This window comes from Epinephelus lanceolatus, chromosome 10 (assembly GCF_041903045.1).
Source record: "Epinephelus lanceolatus isolate andai-2023 chromosome 10, ASM4190304v1, whole genome shotgun sequence".
NCBI lineage: Eukaryota > Metazoa > Chordata > Actinopteri > Perciformes > Serranidae > Epinephelus > Epinephelus lanceolatus.
Window position 1 is genome coordinate 7,288,910 of NC_135743.1, and position 18,843 is coordinate 7,307,752.

The 18,843-nt window shown below is 33.9% G+C and overlaps 1 protein-coding gene across 1 annotated transcript in view; it reads left to right on the top strand.

Annotated features, from left to right (window-relative positions):
- The window catches only part of thsd7ab (thrombospondin, type I, domain containing 7Ab), a 245,121-nt gene extending 227,306 nt beyond the window's left edge, over positions 1 to 17,815 (top strand). The window contains exon 29 of the mRNA XM_033640340.2: positions 17,033 to 17,815. Within this exon, the coding sequence (XP_033496231.2) occupies positions 17,033 to 17,123 (91 nt within the window). The 3' untranslated portion in view covers positions 17,124 to 17,815. The remainder of the gene's footprint in view (positions 1 to 17,032) is intronic.
- Positions 17,816 to 18,843: the final 1,028 nt, after the last annotated feature.

Genomic DNA, 18,843 nt, shown 5'->3' on the forward strand with positions numbered 1-18,843 from the left:
ACAGAGGAATAGTGCAACCAGGAAGCATCAGTAGAAAAAAAAAATTAAAATAAATACAAAGCAATATATAAATACCTAAAGTAAGTAAACTGTACAAAACAAAGAGCAGTATAGTAAGGACGCTTCAGAAAGAAGCAGAATATAATAAAGAGACAAACTGATTGACTGATGGAAGTAAAGATATTGCACAGTTTAATAATACTGATATTGCACCTCAGTGATTTATTATATATAAATCATTTTTTATTGCCAACATATTAATATGTCTTAAAAAGTAAGCAACATTTTTATAATAGGCAATGGTGCACATTTTTACTGCTTCATGTTCAGTTGGTTCATTGAAGTTTATGTAATGTTCATATGTTTTAAAGAGGCTGTTTATTTTTTAGAGGCTGTCATTTTACTGCAGTGGAGCTAGAAGTACAGTACTTACCTCTGAGCTGTAGAAGTAGTGTTAGGAGTTGTTGTCGTAGTTGTACAGTGGTTGTTTGTTCCATCCTTTGACCAAATAATACCTCTATGGAATCATAATTTTAAAATGTGTCACATCAAGTTGAAATTATCTTTGTTTTAACTTAAAGGTCAGATAAAGTGGCTTTTTTTTTTTTTTTTTTAAACAAGGTATTTTTTTTTGATTATTCAATAAGATGCCAGTGAAAGGAAATAAAAGACAAAAGCAAAAAATAATTACATAAAAAATAATTTAAAAAATATATGTATACATAAATATAAAAAAGAAGAATATTAAGAATATAATACAATTAAAAAATTAAAGAGAAAAAAAAACTTGTGTGACACGAGTAGGTGGCAAAGAAGTGTGCAGTTGATGCTTTAATAAAGCAAAAGATTTTCTACAATGTAAATGATGCAAAACATCCTTGATCCAGTGTCCATATGTTGGAGGAGTTCTTCCATTGACAGAGGATGAGTCGTCTGGCCAGAAGTGAGCAAAAAGAGACAATGTTCTCTTGGGCTCTACTTAAGTCAACATCTACAGGAGTTACTCCAAATATTGCCATGGACATAGATGGGACAACCAGCCGTCCAAACGTTGTTGGAAAAAGTTTTAAATATTAAGTCCCAGAAATGAAATACTTCCAGACATGACCAGAACATGTGACATAAACTGGCTGAAGATTATTTACACCTGTCGCACATGGGAGCTATATCAGTACTAATTATAGCCAACCGAGCTTTGGACCAGATAAAAGACAGAAAGAAAGTTGTATTTACTAAAAATGAAAAGCAAATAGTGAAAGCAGTCGGCAATGTATAGTTACTTTGATTTACACGTCCAAAAAGGAGTGGAAGTATAAACCACTTCCCACCCCTTCTTCATAAGTCATCCAGTGAAATATATACATATTTCTCCATTTACACATTATAAAATATCTAAGATATCTAATGTTAGCAAAAAAAACAACAACCAAACAACATAAAAAACAGTAATGGGTCCCTTTAACCAGTAGGTGTAAAAAGAATATACTAACATGTAAGCATAGCATAGTATCTCTTATCTCTTAAGAACACCAGTGGAGGAAGAAATACTCACATGCTTTACTTAAGTAAAAGTAGAAATACCATAGTCCTGTATTCAAAATGTTACTTCAGTAGAAGTAAAGAAGTATTATCAGTAAAACCAACTCAAAGTAAGTAATAGTACTCATGCAGAATGACTCCTTTCAAACCATGTAGAGGAGTAAAAAGGGATATTTTCCTCTGACATGTAGTGGAGTAGAAGTATAAAGTAGCTTAAGTACAGTACTTGAGTAAATGTACTTAGTAACATTCCACCACAGGGTAACACTTAATGTCATCAGCAGCATCAGCCTGTGGAAATTTACTACGAGCACGTCACATTGTGTATTCAGAGAACGATGTGATGACACAGTGTCTGTCCAAACATGATTATTTGCTCTGACGTCGTCTTGTCACACAGTGTAATTGTGTCGCTGTGCAGTTCAACAGCTTCCCATTGGTTAATAGAGATGTAATATAGATTTGTGAAAGCTGCGGTAGAAAGTAAATCTACAGCAGCAGATTCAGAGAGATGAATGAAGATAAAGGAGATGTAGATATTACTGCAGGGACTTGTTTCTGTGCCACAAATCAAATCTAAATCTACAGACACTGAAGTCTCCTCTCTCCCTCCAGCATGATGCCACACTGCCCTCCTGTGGCTGAAAGAGGAAGTAGGGCAACACGTTCCCCCGATGTCCCTCCCAGTCATTTCCTGCCAAATCAAGAACTCATTATCCTTTGTACAGATTCAACATATTGATGTTTGATTTCTCTGCGTTCAGCTTTGAACAAACAGTGTATAAAACTGGACTTAATTAGACTTGGACCTTCACTTAGACCTATTTTTGTAGGAATGCTACCAACTGAAATTATTATCAGTGTCAGTGAACTATTATTTAATCATTTGCAAAAACTGTTGGTCAGATAAAAGAAGCTATACTGTATGTTTAATCCAAAAAATAATCTGCAAATGAATGAATAATGAAAACAATTGTGAGCTGTAGCCGTGTTAGGATTCCAGTCAGTATTTGAGAGCATGAAGAACTTTGCCAAAGACACAGAAAACAGAGCCATGATGATTTTTGTGGCAGCAGAAAATGTTGCTGTTTGTCTGGATGTTTGCTGACGTGCCGTGTTTACTCTGTAGTGATTTTGTCAGCTCTTCATCACAGGAACTATTCAGAGAAAACTCCTGCTGGTGTTTTTCAGATCGTCTTTACCAACTCTCCAGAATATTCTTTTGTGAAGCATCTCAATACTCCAGAGTCCATTACATCACATGTCTCTGTTCTAAGTTTTGGGGAAAAGTTTTTAATTAATTGGACTGTCCTGCGCTGATAAGTGGCTCAAACTTTAGATACAAAACTGGAATGATTGAGATTTGATAAAACAAAAGAGAGAGCACAACTAAATATTAGCTTAACTGTCTTTCACAGCCGTTCTCCAGAGCTCCGGTTCTCAAAGTTTTGATGACTGAGTGCCAGTCTAGGGAGCCAACATGATGACTGAGGACCACACAGGAACACATAAAGCAAAGCATCTTCTTCATCTCACTTCCACATTAAAGTGCTGAGTTCTCCAGTGAATATTAGCTGAGGACTAGTAAATAGCATTGGTGTTGATGATAGAATGGATTTCCTGTAAATATAATGCTTGCATTTCATGTCACATTAAGGGGCGGACAGAATTTTTCTGAGGGTCACTATGTGAACACAGATAACACTTTGACAAACTAAGTACTGCTATGACATTTTTTATGACCTGTTATGCTTATATATTTACATTTCTCATGATAAACCATGCTAAGACTTTTTCAGGACATTTGACAAATGACATTTTTTATCTTTTTTTTTTTTATGCTGTTTTGGACACCATATTATACTATGTCGATTTTATGCCGTTTGTGATGCCATACTATTCTATAAAGTTTTTATGCCATTTTGGACGCCATACTATGCTATGACTATTTTATGTCGTTTAGGAGGCTATACTATATTATGACCATTTTATGCACTTTTGGTTGCCATACTATACTCTGACGTCGTTATGTAGTTTTGGTTGCCATACTATATTATGACCATTTTATGCCATTTCAGACGCCATACCATACTATGACCATTGTATGCCATTTTGAACGCCATACCATACTATGACCATTGTATGCCATTTTGGACGCCATACTATACTGTGTCGATTTTATGCCATTTTGGATGCCATGTTATACTATGATGATTTTGTGCCATTTCAGACACCATACTATACTATGACCATTTTATGCCGTTTTGGATGCTATACAATACTATGTCGATTTTTGAGGTTTTGGATGCCATACCATACTATGACCATTTTATGCCGTTCCGGACGCCATACTATACTATGTCGATTTTATGCCATTTTGGATGGCATACTATACTATGTCGATTATATGCCGTTTTGGATGGCATACTATACTATGTCGATTTTATGCCGTTTTGGATGGCATACTATACTATGTCGATTATATGCCGTTTTGGATGGCATACTATACTATGTCGATTTTATGCCGTTTTGGATGGCATACTATACTATGTCGATTATATGCCGTTTTGGATGGCATACTATACTATGTCGATTATATGCCGTTTTGGATGGCATACTATACTATGTCGATTATATGCCATTTTGGATGGCATACTATACTATGTCAATTTTATGCCATTTTGGATGGCATACTATACTATGACGATTATATGCCATTTTGGATGCCATACTATACTATGTCGATTATATGCCATTTTGGATGCCATACTATACTATGTCGATTATATGCCATTTTGGATGCCATACTATACTATGATGATTTTGTGCCATTTCGGACGCCATACTATACTATGACTATTTTATGCCATTTTGGATGCTATACAATACTGTCGATTTTTGAGGTTTTGGATGCCATACCATACTATGGCCATTTTATGCCTTTTCGGACGCCATACTGTACTATGTCAATTTTATCCCATTTTGGATGCCATATTATACTATGAGGATTTTATTCCATTTCAGACGCCATACTATACTATGTCGATTTTATGCCATTTTGGACACCATACTATGTCAATTTTATGCCATTTTGGACAACATACTATATGTCGATTATATGCCATTTTGGATGCCATACTATACTATGTCAATTATATGCCGTTTTGGATGCCATATTATACTATGAGGATTTTATTCCATTTCAGACGCCATACTATACTATGTCGATTTTATGCCATTTTGGACACCATACTATGTCAATTTTATGCCATTTTGGACAACATACTATATGTCGATTATATGCCATTTTGGATGCCATACTATACTATGTCAATTATATGCCGTTTTGGATGGCATACTATACTATGTCGATTTTATGCCATTTTGGATGCCATAATATACTATGTCGATTTCATGCCGTTTTGGATGCTATACAATACTATGTTGATTTTTGAGGTTTTGGATGCTATACAATACTATGACCATTTTTTGCCATTTTGGACGCCATACTATACTATGTCGATTATATGCCATTTTGGATGGCATACTATACTATGACTGTTTTATGCCATTTTGGGCGCCATACTATACTATGTCGATTTTATGCCATTTTGGACGCCATACTATACTATGTCGATTATATGCCATTTTGGATGCCATACTATACTATGTTGATTATATGCCATTTTGGATGGCATACTATACTATGACTGTTTTATGCCATTTTGGATGGCATACTATACTATGACGATTATATGCCATTTTGGATGCCATACTATACTATGTCGATTATATGCCATTTTGGATGCCATACTATACTATGTCGATTATATGCCATTTTGGATGCCATACTATACTATGATGATTTTGTGCCATTTCGGACGCCATACTATACTATGACTATTTTATGCCATTTTGGATGCTATACAATACTGTCGATTTTTGAGGTTTTGGATGCCATACCATACTATGGCCATTTTATGCCTTTTCGGACGCCATACTGTACTATGTCAATTTTATCCCATTTTGGATGCCATATTATACTATGAGGATTTTATTCCATTTCAGACGCCATACTATACTATGTCGATTTTATGCCATTTTGGACACCATACTATGTCAATTTTATGCCATTTTGGACAACATACTATATGTCGATTATATGCCATTTTGGATGCCATACTATACTATGTCAATTATATGCCGTTTTGGATGCCATATTATACTATGAGGATTTTATTCCATTTCAGACGCCATACTATACTATGTCGATTTTATGCCATTTTGGACACCATACTATGTCAATTTTATGCCATTTTGGACAACATACTATATGTCGATTATATGCCATTTTGGATGCCATACTATACTATGTCAATTATATGCCGTTTTGGATGGCATACTATACTATGTCGATTTTATGCCATTTTGGATGCCATAATATACTATGTCGATTTCATGCCGTTTTGGATGCTATACAATACTATGTTGATTTTTGAGGTTTTGGATGCTATACAATACTATGACCATTTTTTGCCATTTTGGACGCCATACTATACTATGTCGATTATATGCCATTTTGGATGGCATACTATACTATGACTGTTTTATGCCATTTTGGGCGCCATACTATACTATGTCGATTTTATGCCATTTTGGACGCCATACTATACTATGTCGATTATATGCCATTTTGGATGCCATACTATACTATGTTGATTATATGCCATTTTGGATGGCATACTATACTATGACTGTTTTATGCCATTTTGGATGGCATACTATACTATGACCATTTTTTGCCATTTTGGACGCCATACTATACTATGTCGATTTTATGCCATTTTGGACGCCATACTATACTGGGTTGATTTTATGCCATTTTGGATTGCATACTATACCATGTCGATTTTATGCCATTTTGGACACCATACTATACTAAGTCGATTTTATGCCATTTTGGATTGCATACTATACTATGACTATTTTATGCCATTTTGGACGCCATACTATACTAAGTCGATTTTATGCCATTTTGGACGCCATACTATACTATGTCGATTTTATGCCATTTTGGACGCCATACTATACTAAGTCGATTTTATGCCATTTTGGATGGCATACTATACTACGTCGATTTTATGCCATTTTGGATTGCATACTATACTATGTCGATTTTATGCCATTTTGGACGCCATACTATACTAAGTCGATTTTATGCCATTTTGGACGCCATACTATACTATGTCGATTTTATGCCATTTTGGATGGCATACTATACTAAGTCGATTTTATGCCATTTTGGATGGCATACTATACTACGTCGATTTTATGCCATTTTGGATGCCATACTATACTATGTCGATTATATGCCATACTATACTATGACTATTTTATGCCATTTTGGATGGCATACTATACTAAGTCGATTTTATGCCATTTTGGATGGCATACTATACTACGTCGATTTTATGCCATTTTGGATGCCATACTATACTATGTCGATTATATGCCATACTATACTATGACTATTTTATGCCATTTTGGATGGCATACTATACTATGTCGATTTCATGCCGTTTTGGATGCTATACAATACTATGTCGATTTTTGAGGTTTTGGATGCCATATTATACTTTGACCATTTTATGCCGTTCCGGATGCCATACTATACTATGTCGATTATATGCCATTTTGGATGCCATACCATACTATGACCATTTTATGCCGTTCTGGACGCCATACTATACTATGTCGATTATATGCCATACTATACTATGACTATTTTATGCCATTTTGGATGGCATACTATACTATGACCATTTTTTGCCATTTTGGACGCCATACTATACTATGTCGATTTTATGCCATTTTGGACGCCATACTATACTAAGTCAATTTTATGCCATTTTGGATTGCATACTATACTATGTCGATCTTATGCCGTTTTGGATGCTATACAATACTATGTCGATTTTTGAGAATTTGGATGCCATATTATACTTTGACCATTTTATGCCGTTCCGGACGCCATACTATACTATGTCGATTATATGCCATTTTGGATGCCATACTATACTATGATGATTTTGTGCCATTTTGGATGCCATACTATACTATGTCGATTATATGCCATTTTGGATGGCATACTATACTATGATGATTTTGTGCCATTTTGGATGCCATACTATACTATGATGATTTTATGCCATTTTGGATGCCATACAATACTATGTCGATTTTTATGCAGTTTTGGATGCCATACTACACTATGTCAATTTTATGCATGTTAAGGACATTTTTACGGCATACATTATTATGACAGCTTTTTAATGTTAGTGCATACAATAAGATGACCTTGGTATTTTGTAACTTTTATTGATTTTTCAAACAAACCAATAACAAGCAAAACAAGCGAAAGCATAAACAAAGAACAAAATATTTAGAAACAGAACATACAACCAATGAAATACACCAGAAGTCAAAAAAACATTGCACACTACAACAAGACAGGACAAGGTTAACAGGGACAGATGGAAAAATACAGAGACACAGCATTATACAGATGACATTTTTCTGGCACACTTTACAATGACCTTTTTAATGATATATTTCAGTGCATACAATACTATGTCAATTTTATGCCGTTTTGGATGCCATACTATACTATGACGATTTTATCCCATTTGGATGACAAACTACACCATAACTATTTTATGCCGTTTTAGTATACTATGTTGATTTTATGCCATTTTGGATGGCATACTGTACTATGACGATTTTATGCCATTTTAGATGCAATACTATACTATGTTGATTTTATGCCATTTTGGATGGCATACTGTACTATGACTTTTTTATGCCATTTTAGATGCCATACTATACTATGAGTATTTTATGTGTTATTATGACATTGTTGTGGCACACTACACAATGACATTTTCATGCCATTTGCTGTCATGTGCTGGGGCAGCATGGCGAGGTCAGCTGATGCCAACAGAATCAACAAGATCAGAAGCTTGCACCAAAGAATCAAGCTCCAGCCCCATGACTGTCATGGGGCTGGAGCTTGATTCTTTGGTGGTGGTGTCAGATAGTAGGGTGCTATGCAAGCTGCGAAACATCATGGATAATAGCTCTAAACGTCTCCATCACATGCTGCTCACTCACAGGAGCACATTCAGTATCAGACTGATATCACCACGATGCACCAAGGAACAACTCAGGAGGTTATTTCTTCCTGTGGCCATCAGACTCCATAACTCATCCACTTCAGGTCAAGAGATGGACAACAGAGATATGAGGTCCTCAGATGGCTCCAGCCTTCATCCTCTCTCTCTGTCTCACACACACACACACACACAGTATCCTGTACGATTCTTGTCATTACAATTCAACTCCTGTGAGCTGACTCATGGGACATATTATGCAATGATGTGACATTAAGGAAATATGGACATAATCATGATCATTCTGTATCAACCATGCACTCTCGACCTCTTACACCAACTATCTCAGACCAGACACTGTATAAACTGTAAAAAATATCTTTAAGCAATTGTAGCTTATTTTTTATTAACACTGGTAATGTGTATGTCTCATTGTATATATTGGGTTAGCACCTGTTTGCACCTTAATGTTAATTTTTAAATGTATATTTTTGTTATATTTTGTACCTCACTGTTGGTTATATATTTTGAATCCTACTGTGAGGTAGTTCTATATTTTGCACTTTATGGTTATCCGGTTAAATGTTTTCATTTATATTTTCTATATTTTGTATCATTTGCCATAAATTTGCTTTTTCTATGTTATGTTATGTTAGTCTTTGTATCTGCAATCTAACTTTGTATTGCAACTGCTGCACAGCAATTGCCTTCAAGGCAGTTTTATATTTCTTATTCGTATCGTATTCGCATACGATACTATCACGTTTTTTATTACAAATTTAGTTGCATACAATACTATGACCTTTATGACAAATTTAAAGCACATACTGTACTAAAATGCTTTTTCTGCACATTGATGACATTTTTTAAGCATACTTTACTGTGACCTTTGTTTAAGAGACATTAGAAGCTCATACTTTACTCTGACGTTTTTTTATGCACAGTAATGACATTTTTATGGTATATTTATTATGACATTTTTTACAACATATCTAAGCACATACTATACTATGAAGTTTTTATGCACATCTATGACATTTTATTATTATACTTCACTATGAACTTTTTTAATAACATATTTAAAGTGCATACTATACTATTACTATTTTATGAAGTTTTGGTTGCCATAATATACTACGACCAATTTTTTTTTAAAGTTTTGGACACTGTAAATACTATGACTATTTTATGAAGTTTTGGATGCCATACTATACTATTATCATATTTATAAAGTTTTGGACACCATACTATACTATGACTATTTTATGAATATTTGGTTGCCATACTCTACTATGACCATTTTATGAAGTTTTGGTTGCCATACCATACTATGACCATTTTTCATAAGTTTTGGTTGCCATACTATACTGTGATCATATTTATAAAGTTTTGGACGCCATACTATACTATGACTATTTTATGAATATTTGGTTGCCATACTATACTATGACCATTTTATGAATATTTGGTTGCCATGCTATACTATGACCATTTTTATGCACTTTTGGACGCCATACTCTACTATGACCATTTTTATAAAGTTTTGGATGCCATACTATACTATTACCATTTTTATAAAGTTTTGGATGCCATACTATACTATGACCATTTTATGAAGTTTTGGTTGCCATACTCTACTATGACCATTTTTATAAAGTTTTGGATGCCATACTATACTATGACCATTTTATGAAGTTTTGGATGCCATACTATACTATGACCATTTTTATAAAGTTTTGGATGCCATACTATACTATGACCATTTTATTAAGTTTTGGTTGTCATACTATACTATGACCATTTTATGAAGTTTTGGATGCCATACTCTACTATGACCATTTTTATAAAGTTTTCGATGCCATACTATATTATGACCATTTTTATGCACTTTTGGACGCCATACTATACTATGACCATTTTATGAATATTTGGTTGCCATACTATACTATGACCATTTTTATGCACTTTTGGACGCCATACTCTACTATGACCATTTTTATAAAGTTTTGGATGCCATACTATACTATGACCATTTTTATAAAGTTTTGGATGCCATACTATACTATGACCATTTTATTAAGTTTTGGTTGTCATACTATACTATGACCATTTTATGAAGTTTTGGATGCCATACTCTACTATGACCATTTTTATAAAGTTTTGGATGCCATACTATACTATGACCATTTTTATGCACTTTTGGTCACCATACCATACTATGACCATTTTTCATAAGTTTTGGTTGCCATACTATACTATTATCGTATTTATAAAGTTTTGGACACCATACTATACTATGACTATTTTATGAATATTTGGTTGCCATACTCTACTATGACCATTTTATGAAGTTTTGGTTGCCATACCATACTATGACCATTTTTCATAAGTTTTGGTTGCCATACTATACTGTGATCATATTTATAAAGTTTTGGACGCCATACTATACTATGACTATTTTATGAATATTTGGTTGCCATACTCTACTATGACCATTTATGAAGTTTTGGTTGCCATACTATACTATGACCATTTTTATGCACTTTTGGACGCCATACTATACTATGACCATTTTATGAATATTTGGTTGCCATACTCTACTATGACCATTTTTATAAAGTTTTGGATGCCATACTATACTATGACCATTTTTATGCACTTTTGGTCACCATACCATACTATGACCATTTTTCATAAGTTTTGGTTGCCATACTATACTATTATCGTATTTATAAAGTTTTGGACACCATACTATACTATGACTATTTTATGAATATTTGGTTGCCATACTCTACTATGACCATTTTATGAAGTTTTGGTTGCCATACCATACTATGACCATTTTTCATAAGTTTTGGTTGCCATACTATACTGTGATCATATTTATAAAGTTTTGGACACCATACTATACTATGACTATTTTATGAATATTTGGTTGCCATACTCTACTATGACCATTTTATAAAGTTTTGGTTGCCATACTATACTATGACCATTTTATGAAGTTTTGGATGCCATACTCTACTATGACCATTTTTATAAAGTTTTGGATGCCATACTATACTATTACCATTTTATTAAGTTTTGGTTGCCATACTATACTATGACCATTTTTATAAAGTTTTGGACGCCATACTATATTATGACCATTTTTATAAAGTTTTCGATGCCATACTATACTATGACCATTTTTATGCACTTTTGGATGCCATACTATACTATGACCATTTTATGAAGTTTTGGTTGCCATACTCTACTATGACCATTTTTATAAAGTTTTGGATGCCATACTATACTATGACCATTTTATTAAGTTTTGGTTGCCATACTCTACTATGACCATTTTTATAAAGTTTTGGATGCCATACTATACTATGACCATTTTATGAAGTTTTGGATGCCATACTATACTGTGATCATATTTATAAAGTTTTGGACGCCATACTATACTATGACCATTTTATTAAGTTTTGGATGCCATACTATACTATGACCATTTTATGAAGTTTTGGTTGCCATACTCTACTATGACCATTTTTATAAAGTTTTGGATGCCATACTATACTATGACCATTTTATTAAGTTTTGGTTGCCATACTCTACTATGACCATTTTTATAAAGTTTTGGATGCCATACTATACTATGACCATTTTATGAAGTTTTGGTTGCCATACTATACTGTGATCATATTTATAAAGTTTTGGACGCCATACTATACTATGACTATTTTATGAATATTTGGTTGCCATACTATACTATGACCATTTTATGAATATTTGGTTGCCATGCTATACTATGACCATTTTTATGCACTTTTGGACGCCATACTCTACTATGACCATTTTTATAAAGTTTTGGATGCCATACTATACTATTACCATTTTTATAAAGTTTTGGATGCCATACTATACTATGACCATTTTATGAAGTTTTGGTTGCCATACTCTACTATGACCATTTTTATAAAGTTTTGGATGCCATACTATACTATGACCATTTTATGAAGTTTTGGATGCCATACTATATTATGACCATTTTTATAAAGTTTTCGATGCCATACTATATTATGACCATTTTTATGCACTTTTGGACGCCATACTATACTATGACCATTTTATGAATATTTGGTTGCCATACTATACTATGACCATTTTTATGCACTTTTGGACGCCATACTCTACTATGACCATTTTTATAAAGTTTTGGATGCCATACTATACTATGACCATTTTTATAAAGTTTTGGATGCCATACTATACTATGACCATTTTATTAAGTTTTGGTTGTCATACTATACTATGACCATTTTATTAAGTTTTGGATGCCATACTCTACTATGACCATTTTTATAAAGTTTTGGATGCCATACTATACTATGACCATTTTATGAAGTTTTGGTTGCCATACTCTACTATGACCATTTTTATAAAGTTTTGGATGCCATACTATACTATTACCATTTTATTAAGTTTTGCTTGCCATACTATACTATGACCATTTTTATAAAGTTTTGGATGCCATACTATACTATGACCGTTTTTATGAAGTTTTGGATGCCATACCATACTATGACCATTTTTCATAAGTTTTGGTTGCCATACTATACTGTGATCATATTTATAAAGTTTTGGACGCCATACTATACTATGACTATTTTATGAATATTTGGTTGCCATACTCTACTATGACCATTTATGAAGTTTTGGTTGCCATACTATACTATGACCATTTTTATGCACTTTTGGACGCCATACTATACTATGACCATTTTATGAATATTTGGTTGCCATACTCTACTATGACCATTTTTATAAAGTTTTGGATGCCATACTATACTATGACCATTTTTATGCACTTTTGGTCACCATACCATACTATGACCATTTTTCATAAGTTTTGGTTGCCATACTATACTATTATCGTATTTATAAAGTTTTGGACACCATACTATACTATGACTATTTTATGAATATTTGGTTGCCATACTCTACTATGACCATTTTATGAAGTTTTGGTTGCCATACCATACTATGACCATTTTTCATAAGTTTTGGTTGCCATACTATACTGTGATCATATTTATAAAGTTTTGGACACCATACTATACTATGACTATTTTATGAATATTTGGTTGCCATACTCTACTATGACCATTTTATAAAGTTTTGGTTGCCATACTATACTATGACCATTTTATGAAGTTTTGGATGCCATACTCTACTATGACCATTTTTATAAAGTTTTGGATGCCATACTATACTATTACCATTTTATTAAGTTTTGGTTGCCATACTATACTATGACCATTTTTATAAAGTTTTGGACGCCATACTATATTATGACCATTTTTATAAAGTTTTCGATGCCATACTATACTATGACCATTTTTATGCACTTTTGGACGCCATACTATACTATGACCATTTTATGAATATTTGGTTGCCATACTATACTATGACCATTTTTATGCACTTTTGGACGCCATACTCTACTATGACCATTTTTATAAAGTTTTGGATGCCATACTATACTATGACCATTTTATTAAGTTTTGGTTGTCATACTATACTATGACCATTTTATTAAGTTTTGGATGCCATACTATACTATGACCATTTTATGAATATTTGGTTGCCATACTATACTATGACCATTTTTATAAAGTTTTGGATGCCATACTATACTATGACCATTTTATTAAGTTTTGGTTGCCATACTATGACCATTTTTATAAAGTTTTGGACGCCATACTATACTATGACCATTTTTATGCACTTTTGGTCACCATACTATACTTTGACCATTTTTATGCACTTTTGGACGCCATACTATACTATGACCATTTTATGAATATTTGGTTGCCATACTATACTATGACCATTTTATGAATATTTGGTTGCCATACTATACTATGACCATTTTTATGCACTTTTGGACGGCATACTCTACTATGACCATTTTTATAAAGTTTTGGATGCCATACTGTAGTATTACCTTTTTTATGCACTTTTGGACGCCATATACTATGACAATTTTTCTTAAGTTTTGGATGCCATACTACTATGACCATTTTATGACGTTTTGGTTGCCATACTATACTATGACCATTTTTATAAAGTTTTGGATGCCTTACTATACTATGACCATTTTATTAAGTTTTGGATGCCATACTATACTATGACCATTTTTATAAAGTTTTGGATGCCATACTATACTATGACCATTTTATTAAGTTTCGGTTGCCATACTATACTATGACCATTTTATTAAGTTTTGGATGCCATACTATACTATGACCATTTTATGAAGTTTTGGTTGCCATACTCTACTATGACCATTTTTATAAAGTTTTGGATGCCATACTATACTATGACCATTTTATTAAGTTTTGGTTGCCATACTCTACTATGACCATTTTTATAAAGTTTTGGATGCCATACTATACTATGACCATTTTATTAAGTTTTGGTTGCCATACTATACTATGACCATTTTTATAAAGTTTTGGACGCCATACTATACTATGACCGTTTTTATGAAGTTTTGGATGCCATACTATACTATGACCGTTTTTATGAAGTTTTGGACACCATACTATACTATGACCATTTTATGAAGTTTTGGTTGCCATACTATACTATGACCATTTTATGAAGTTTTGGTTGCCATACCATACTATGACCATTTTTCATAAGTTTTGGTTGCCATACTATACTGTGATCATATTTATAAAGTTTTGGACGCTATACTCTACTATGACCATTTTATGAAGTTTTGGTTGCCATACTATACTATGACCATTTTATAAAGTTTTGGTTGCCATACTATACTATGACCATTTTTATGCACTTTTGGACGCCATACTATACTATGACCATTTTATGAATATTTGGTTGCCATACTACTATGACCATTTTATGAATATTTGGTTGCCATACTATACTATGACCATTTTTATGCACTTTTGGACGCCATACTCTACTATGACCATTTTTATAAAGTTTTGGATGCCATACTATACTATGACCATTTTTATAAAGTTTTGGATGCCATACTGTAGTATTACCTTTTTTATGCACTTTTGGACGCCATATACTATGACAATTTTTCTTAAGTTTTGGATGCCATACTACTATGACCATTTTATGACGTTTTGGTTGCCATACTATACTATGACCATTTTTATAAAGTTTTGGATGCCATACTGTAGTATTACCTTTTTTATGCACTTTTGGACGCCATATACTATGACAATTTTTCTTAAGTTTTGGATGCCATACTACTATGACCATTTTATGACGTTTTGGTTGCCATACTATACTATGACCATTTTTATAAAGTTTTGGATGCCCTACTATACTATGACCTTTATCAATGTGTATGATATTTTTATGCCATACTTTACTATGGTCTTTTTTTATGACATATTTGAAGCGCATAATACACTATAATATTTTTTTATGGCATACTGTACTATCAGTAATGTTGCTAGGTCCTGCATCCCTGAAGCATTAAAATCTGAAAGGACTAAGTAAACTTACCATATACTTGCCCAGGGTACACAACCTTCTATTTTCTCTGACATTGCTACATTTTGAATAACAAATTTGTGTTGAAATCATAGTAACAGTTGTGTAGTGTGACTTTAGTTATTTCAGAACATTCTTAATCCAAGTGTCCCGGCGACCAACACTTGCCAGGTGCGACTATTCACTGTGCAACAAATAGCTTTCTATAAGCTGTCATTCCTAACCTGAAAGACAGTTATTAGGGCGGCACAGTTTGACCCAGTAATTCATATTAAATGTAAGCTATTAAAAGTGAAAGTTTTAAAATGGACTGCAGCTGATTTTAGTTGTTACAAATGCATTTTTCGTCACGTTCAGGCCTACAGGCTGCACTTTGAGAAACTATGCTCTAGAGGATATAAGATATATTTAATATATGAGAATGTCTAACATTATACACCCCATTATTTTGAGACAAGATGCGCCCTTGTACTTAAGGCAGTACTGACAGCTCAGAGAAGTACCAAGGCTGAAATTAGGTTTTCTTCCTCTGAAGGTAATTTAATTTAATTTTAGTGCTCTCACAGTCATGTTACAACATAGAGGGTCAGCTGGCTGTTTTGAAAAATTGAATACCTCAGTTTTTTCTGATCACGCAAAGAAATGCAGTACTTGGAAGTACTTTCTAGTCCAGTCTGTATTAGTACATTGTAGTGCTGTAACTTTGTGTTAAGTGTGGTAGTTTATACTGCAATTATCTTTTGGGGATTTATTTTCAAGTGCCCGTCTGACTCTGTTTTAATCTTTTCACACAGCAAAAAGCCAAAGAGACCTCAGAGACAGAGGCAACAAAACAACCGACTAAAACCTCTGACTCTCGCCTACGACGGGGACACGGACATGTAGTCCTCCAGGAGACGCTTCACCGAGCACTTCACCTGTCACAGAGACCCACTTCATCATGCCATTACAGTGACGGACACAGATGTTTGCAGCGTGAATGGACACGTCACAGAGCGGAGAAATTACAGAAAATCCTCTTAGCAGAGACACTGGTGGGGTTTAACCATTTCAAGTAGAGCTCCATTCACTTCTCCCCCTTCCTTTTTTTTTTTTTTTTTTTTTTTAAAGTATTTTCTTTTGCAAGAGCCTTCGTGACCTCCACCATGTTCAATGAAATGCCTTTTTTTGCCCCCTACACTTCCGCAGTACTTTAAAGAAAGGTTTCAGATACAGGAGAGTCTGGGTGCAGAAGACAGACCCAGCTCTCTGTCTGTCTCTGAACATGGCAGCACAAGCTCCAACTCTTCCCCCGCGCTTTTCCGCTTGTCCCTAAAAATGCTGAGTAGCTGGAGGCTTAGGATGCTCTGACGGTTCGTACGTTGCCAAAAGTCACCGCAGGGAAGAGGAGGAGGGAGAGGAAAATCTCCATAAAAAGGTTTGGATTCCTTTTTCTCAATCCTCAACTGGGTTTTGACTCAAATCTCTTTTACAGTCTTGAACAAAAGGGAGGCATTTCTTCTCTTCTTTTTGTTTTTTTTTTTTTGCTTGATTTAGAGGCACACAGGCCTGTGTTTGTGGGATAAACAGATCTGTACGATGCTGATGGAGGAGTAGCCTGCAATCAGTTGTTCATGGAAACTACTGCCTGCCTGCCTCCACCCTTTCTTTGTTTCAGGCTCTACATTGCACTATATTAGTGCAGCATGATATGCACATGTGACTTCTACCTTCTATTGCCATAAAACACTGCCTCTTCCACAGACGTAACCATAACGCAGAGGAACCGCTATCAACGCGAGGACACTCGAAGAAAACCGAAGGCGACGGAAAACGATGTTTAGATGTGTCACATTCTCCAAAACAGATGTGAATCTCAAGTAAATATATGTATAGATTTTATTTCTCACAACGGATTTTTTTGGTTGTAGTAAGGTACCTTTTGTGGTTTGTAGATTTCGTCTGGTGTTATCACTTTTATTTCTGCCCAGATGCAATTAAAGATTTAACTATGATATCAGCGGGGGACGTCTTTTAAAGAATCGCCTGCTTTAAAAGTTATTTTTAATCATAAAAATTCAGATTAAATTTGAATTCTTTATTTTTTTGTTTTGTTTTTTACCTACACTAGTAAGTTGTGGAAAAGCTGACACTTCGCGGTGATTTAAGAAAAAGAAAGAAGAATAAATTAAAACCATTCATGTCATGCAAATGTCATTTCTGCCTTACTGACCATAACTAAATACTAACAGTCCTGTAACACAGTTTTAATACTTGAATGGGGCACATTATACACTACATGTCCACATAATGAAGACTAAATTTTCTTTTGAGGTCACTTAGCAAAGTATACGTCAGAGTTTTTAAAACTTTTTCATGTAGTAATCCGTATGATAGGTGCTCTTTCAGTCACACGACATGAGGTGAAATATAGGTTAAAAAAAAACAATCTGTACAAACAAATTATACAACATGTTATAATAATAAGAGAACACGCTTCTGCTGAGTTCAACGTCAAAGCAACCTGGTGTGGAGAATGTTTACTTTTTTTGTTGTGGGATTTGTAAATAACAGCAATTTTTTTATTTTTTTGGAAAAAAAAATATCAAAGTATGTGTACATTTAT